At 36.8% G+C, this 6,721-nt stretch overlaps 2 protein-coding genes across 2 annotated transcripts; both read right to left on the bottom strand.

Annotated features, from left to right (window-relative positions):
• Positions 1 to 933: 933 nt before the first annotated feature.
• LOC123269675 lies at positions 934 to 3,561 on the bottom strand. Its single transcript, XM_044735512.1, has one exon. The coding sequence runs from the start codon at positions 3,559 to 3,561 to the stop codon at positions 934 to 936; it is 2,628 nt and encodes an 875-aa protein (XP_044591447.1).
• Positions 3,562 to 4,784: 1,223 nt separating this feature from the next.
• On the bottom strand, positions 4,785 to 6,185 carry LOC123269674. The gene has a single exon (XM_044735511.1). It carries the CDS (start codon positions 6,183 to 6,185, stop codon positions 4,785 to 4,787), a length of 1,401 nt encoding a protein of 466 aa, XP_044591446.1.
• Between the last annotated feature and the right edge of the window lie 536 nt (positions 6,186 to 6,721).

Here is a 6,721-nt window from a genome sequence, read left to right as displayed (position 1 = left end):
ACGGCAATGCACACAAATAATAATAATAATAATAAATTATAAATAATTCATTATAAATGTCTGAAATAAAGATAAAATTAATTCTTAAATTAATAACCATAATATTAGAAATTTCAAATATAAATAATACTAATAATATTAAATTCAATAAATAAATTAATAAATAAATATAAAATAATAAATTCAGAGACACACCGAGTGTGGATCTGTTGCCAAATTTAGGCGCAGGGAGGGATGCACAGAGGGAATAAAAACCCTGTGACAAGTATTATTATTGCTATTATTGTTAACATCAATTCATTATTACCAATGTTATAACTTCAGTATTATAATTACTATTATTGTTATTGTTATTATGACTACCAATATTATTTACTGTTATTATGATATTGTTGTTAGTATATGACACAATGTATCAAACACATAGTTGTGTTACGTATTATCAAGAGATTAAGATTATTTGAAACTTTTTTTTTTTTTTTTTTATTGGAAGATAAAAATTACAGTGAGATGGCGTTTGGGTATTCCTAATGCTGCCACATATGCCAAATACAATATTCTGTCTTATTATTAAATTTATAAAGTACAGTTACACACTTTTAAGCGCGTCGTTCAAATACATGTTTAAATATAATATGTACTATAAATATCTATAAAATACAAATACAAATACATATAACTAAAATTAAATATTTTTTTTTTTTTTTTCAGGTACAGAGTTTTAAATAAACTACATATTTTAACTTAGTGTTATCTTCCAAAAACTACTGAAATCTTATATTAATATAATTTAATTAAAATTTAATTTAGATAAGTTTCTACCACTTGGCATTATTTACAGTCATTTTCACATTTTCTTTATAATATAAAAGTAATTACTTAAGGCATTAAAGAATTAAAAAACACAAAAATTAATACAAATAAGAGTATACCTTAAATAAAAATGTCCAGTGAAACAATAAATTTGGCAAAAATTCTAATGAGATCATGGCTAGGAAAATTAAGCAGGGTTTCGATACTGTAAGGGCCCATACCGATGGTCTTAGTCAAAACTTTAAGAAAGTCAACTCTCTGTGCATCAAAACGAGAACATTGAAAAAATACATGATCCGGGGTTTCATCAGTCTCTCCACATTCACATAAGGCTGATTGTACAATACCAAACCTGGCTAAGCTTGATTTTAGTGAGGTATGACCACTTCTCAAGCGATTGATGGAAACTATGGCCCGTCTGTTCAGTTTCATTTTGTCAAACCATGGTTTAACCCCCCCAAAACCAATATTCTTTTGGAAAGTGAACCCTTTGTCCCTACTTATCTCTACAAACCAGTATTTAAATTCATTATTTATGCGTTCTTTCCATAGTCCTTTAAAGTCGCTACCTGGGAGAAGTAGCGAGGTATCTTTACCCGAATAGATCGCATTTTTAGCCACATTGTCAGCCAATTCATTGCCTGAGATACCACAGTGAGAGGGAATCCAAAAGAGTTGAACACGTTTTCTTTGATCTGCTAGTTTTTTAATCAACTTTCTTATGAGAAACACAAGGTATGACTTTTTGTTAAGGTTACTATCTGTTATCAACGCTTGTAGAACGCTTCTGGAATCAGAAAAAATAGCTGAGCATTTAAAATTGGCCCTATATATCATTTTTAGGGTTTCTACAATGGCCATTGCTTCTAAGGTAAAAATCGATGCATATTTCGGAGCCCTAAATGCTAACTCTTGTTGGTCCTCCGGTTGGACCACCGCAAAACCCCCAAAAGGCGCGAACTTGTCCTTTGATCCATCTGTAAAGTAGCACGTCCATCCTCCTCTCAAGTACTCATTAAAAATGTCTCGGAAGAGCCCCTGACAGTCATTTATATTGCTGTTTTTTATTTCCTCACCTTCCTTGAAAGACACATTCGGATGAAACCATATTGTTTCTAAACCGTAATCGTAACATATGGGACTATCAGAAGATTTAATCACGTGACTAATAGAATCTATGTCTCGAAAACAGTTTATTAGATTCACATTACCTTCTCTGTTTATTATCACTGGGTTATCCTCAAGAGCTACCAATTCTTCTAAGATACCCAAAATATTGTGTTTTCGGCGAGTAATCGCTCTAGAAAGAAAGTTACGTAGTAGATATTTAAATCTGACTTCGAGTGGAGGTTCTTTAGCCTCTGTGAGAATGACAGACGTTGGGGTCGAACCAGTGTATCCTAAGATCTCTCTTAAACTTTTGTATTGTATCCTATCTAGTTTTAATTGTTCAGATTTTGTTAAGTTGTGGAAAAAAAGTCCCCCGTATTCTATTCTAGACCTGATTAAGGCCCTATATATTCTTAGTAGGATAGTTGGGTCAGCACCCCACCACGTGCGTCTCAGGCAGCTTATGGTCTTCAGAGAGTTGCGACAAACTTTATCAATCCTATCTATTTGTAGATTCCACTTGAGCGAAGACTGTAATTGCACTCCTAGAAAACGAACGTCTTCACAGCTTTCAATCATTGAGCCAGCAATTCTGAATTTCCACTTTCTCTTGCCTTTTACTCTTCTATTACCTTCTCTATTCTGCAGAGCTATGTTATTTTTACTGAAAATGCACAACTTGGTTTTAGACACAGAGAGATCCAACCCTAATCTATCCAGCACTCCCAAAACACCGCCAGTAACTCCTTCCAGGACTTCAATAGCTGAGGAAGTATCCTTGTTCTGTACGGTGATGCATGCGTCATCGGCGTATTGAAGAAGCATGCACGATCGATCGATTTGGACAACGTTATCTAAGTCTAGTACATAAATAGCGTATAAGATGGGACTAAGTACACTTCCTTGAGGAAGACCTCTAAATATAACCCTGGATTCGGAGATTTTCCCAAATTGAAAATTGAGGTATCTTTTGGATACCAAATTATAAACAAAAGTAACAAGATTAATTGGAAAGCCTAAAGTTTTCATTTTTTCAATGAGTGGTTCTGATAAAACATTAGCATAGGCTGCTTTGATGTCTAAGAATAGAGCAGCCGTTATTTCCCCTTTTTTGAAGCCTTTAATTATACTCGAACAGAGGATGGCCAAATTGTCAGCACAGGATCTGCCCTTCCTGAAACCGTTTTGTGATTCGGGTAGTTTGCCATTAAATTCTAACCACCACATTATTCGATTGTTTAATATCTTTTCCATAATTTTACAAATACAGGGTGCCAGCGAAATAGGTCGGAATTTTTCTCTCTCAGCTTTTGGTATGAAGAAAATTGAATATTTTCTCCAGTCTTCTGGAAAGGTACGGGAGGAGTATATTTGATTATATAGGTCCAAGAGCAATACTCTACCTTCCTGAGGAAGTTGGGATAATATTTGGTAATCAATGCCGTCTAGACCTGGACTGGATTTTAATCTAAGATTAGCAATAGCGAAATCGAGTTCTTCAGAGGTAAACGGTAAATCTAAGAACTGGTCCCCAGCTACGTCACTAAGTTCAAGAGTTGGGCCTTCAGCCCACGGAGGACATAGCTCGTCTATTAAGTTTTTAATCGACCTAATTTTAGTATCACTGTACTCGTTCATGTTTTCTCTAAAATTCCATCTATTTTTGAAACCTTTGATGGTACTCCGTAACAGCTTAGGATTAGTATCTTTCGATAAACCTTCGCAGAAGGGAGATATAGCTTTCTTTTTTAATGCGTTTTAACCCATCTCTCGCTTCTCGTTGCCGCTTCTGGTACTCTTCGAAATTACTTGCTGACCTATCAAACTTAAATTTAGCTAAGCTAGCCCTCCTTAACCTGATCAACTTCTCACATTCTTCATTCCACCACACACATGGGGGGCTGTTCCTAGGATTATTATTATTATAATTATTATTTTGACCTATATCGCCACAAGTCTTTTGATTTCTTCTTCGTTTTTTAGGACATGCTTCGAGGATAGAATCCTCAATTGACACAACAAAGGTGGTATACTTGATCTGGATCTCTTCATCGGAGTTAAATAGTTCCTTGAGATCGAGAATTTTTTCGGAGAAAGATCTACTAAAAATGTCCCAATCTACTGAGGTATCATACAATCTATTTGACGGTTTTCGAAGAAAACCAGGCTGACCACGAGAGTTATATTCTATAAATATAGGCAGATGATCCGATCCCCAGTAATCGTCACCAACTTTCCAACTAAAAAGCCATGCGGATCTAGCGTCAACGAAAGACAAATCTAAAGCAGAGACTGAACCAGTCCCTGGACACATATGTGTGGGATTTCCATCATTACGACATATTACCTCCCTCCCTTCCAAAACTTCAACCAATATTTTACCATTTTTAGAATCGTTCGACCCTCCCCATAACGAGTGATGCATATTAAAGTCCCCAGCTATCAGGAATTGACCTTCAAATTGGCCGAAAAAACGGGCCCATTCGTCTCCATCAATCGCGTATCTCGCGTGAGGTGGTCTATAATATGATATAATAGAAATAGGGCCGTTAGCAGTATACAATCTTACCCCACATACCTCAACCTTGTTGTTACAGTTCCATATACCCCGAATCATGGAGTATTTAAATGTGCTCCTTAATAGAATGGCAACTCCTCCGCCATTTCCATCCTGTCGGTCTGTCCTCACCGTATCGAAACCCTTCAGGTACATAGAATCTTTCTTCCTAAGCCATGTCTCTGAAAAAATAAAAATATCAGTAAAACTAGAATATTTTTCAAGTTCAGGTAATTTAGAACTAATGCTTCTAGCGTTCCACTGGATTATACTTATCGAGTGTGTAGATAAACTCTTCTTATTTTTATTGTGGTGTTGTGCACTCATAATGTAGTTTGACAGTTCTCATGATACGTTCTATTAGCTTTATAGCATCAGGAGCTTCGACCAACGCCTTCAGAAGCCTTTGCAGTGAATCTACTATGACATCTGGAACATTCTTCTCCACTATCGACGTAGCTTCTTGGGCTGGAACTTCTGACGATTCACGTTCTTTCCTCACCTGACTCCATGCATTCTCTTGCTGCTTGTTTTCAAATGTCTTCGCCGAAAAATCTTTGAGGGGTTGGCTGTTGGCAGGGAGGGATGGAAAATCCCTTCTTGATCTGACCAGAGACCCGGAAGATGTACGTTGTTGTTGTTGTTGTACCACATTGGTGTTCTGATGGTTGTTACTCAGAGATTTTTTGGCTTCTAGAAAAGAGACCTTATCTCTGGACATGATCCGTTTGGTTTCTACTTCTGCAAGACGACTTGGGTAACAATGGTCCAGTGTATTGTGTTCACCTTTACAGTTGACACACGATTTAGGCATCGTGCACTTTTCACCTTTCTCAACGGCGTGTTGTTGGCCACATTGAAGGCACACTTTCTCTTTAGTGCATTTGGCACCAATGTGTCCTAATTTTCCGCAGTTGTAACAAATACGGACAGATGGAGTGTACTCATCTACACGCATTGGAGCGCCCCACATCTTGACATAATTAGGTAATTTACTCGCTTCAAATGTGACACAGACAGCTCTAGATGGTGTCCATTGGTCTTTGGTCTTTCTCTTCATTCGGAAAACCTCCGTGATCCGGACGTTGGACAAATCTTGGTTGATGGCCTCCTTAATCTCAGCATCACTCATATCTAATGGTATACCACGAAGCACACCTTTCTGGAATCGAATAAAGTTTGGGATAAAAACTTCCAACCCAAGTAGTTTAAACTGTTCTTGAATGTCAATACATTTGTTAGCCTCTTTGATAGAATGAAAAAGTAATCTCCAAGTGCTTCGTGAGCTCTGCGTAATGTCACTAAAACAAATTGTAAGCTTTGATAGTTTGCGAGCAACTTTTAAAAAACTTACTGGTTTATCATCAGCTTTTTCTTTTACTTCACGAACAAAGATATAAAAAGGTCCCTTGTCCGTGGATTTGTATTTAGCTATCCCTCTCACTGGAGAAGGAGTGTCTTTATTCCTTTTTGGTGACTCTGTGTCGTTGTCATTGTCGTTCTTGTTCTTGTTGTTGTTGATGACGTTGCTGTTTACTCTACTTTCGGTTTCGCATTCCATGGAGTTGTCAACATAATTTCCCGAATCGCATCTGGATTTTTTAGCCTTGTTTTGCGCTGTATCATCCTCTTCATCATCACTTGAGATCACTATTTTGGAGCTTTGCGTTTTGTCTAGAGAAGTATCTCCACGGTCATTAGTCATTTTCTTGTCCTCGGATTCAAGATATTCTGAGAAATTCAATTTAGTCAACCCGTGTCTTCGTACTTCTATATGTTTCTTGATCAGTCCATCCATACACCGGAGGCGGCGCCGTTCACACCCACCTCTGTCTTGGCTTGTGACGGTTTTTGTCGCCAAAGTTGAGGTTATATTTGTTTGATAACCACAGAAATTAAAAACAATTCAGTAAGTCCCAAACTTACAGAAAAGTATTTCTTATCTAGATTCAGAGGCACACTATTTGCCAAAATATAAGTATTTCTGTACATACACTTTAAAATATAATTTGCAATAATAAAAAAAATAGTGCACTCAACCTCGTGGCCACAATTTTTTCTCGATTATTTGAAACCCGCTCAATTGAATGACATTGCCATCTACAGGCAACAACCATGAGATTATAGAATGTACACTCTCTTCAATGAGAATTCCCCAGACAGTGAACAGCTGGTTTATCCGAAGAAAGTAGAACTCAAACAATGTTAAGTCTGTTGTGTATTTAGACCGGTTAATAAATA

Source organism: Cotesia glomerata, linkage group LG7 (genome assembly GCF_020080835.1).
Source record: "Cotesia glomerata isolate CgM1 linkage group LG7, MPM_Cglom_v2.3, whole genome shotgun sequence".
Taxonomy (NCBI): Eukaryota; Metazoa; Arthropoda; class Insecta; order Hymenoptera; family Braconidae; genus Cotesia; species Cotesia glomerata.
The sequence above is the reverse complement of the archived record's forward strand: the minus strand, read 5'-3'. Positions and strand labels throughout refer to the sequence as shown.

What these genes read in the sequence shown, in the direction of transcription:
- LOC123269675 (XM_044735512.1), bottom strand. Translation starts at nt 3,561, where the DNA reads ATGAACGAGTACAGTGATACTAAAATTAGGTCGATTAAAAACTTAATA.
- LOC123269674 (XM_044735511.1), bottom strand. Translation starts at nt 6,185, where the DNA reads ATGACTAATGACCGTGGAGATACTTCTCTAGACAAAACGCAAAGCTCC.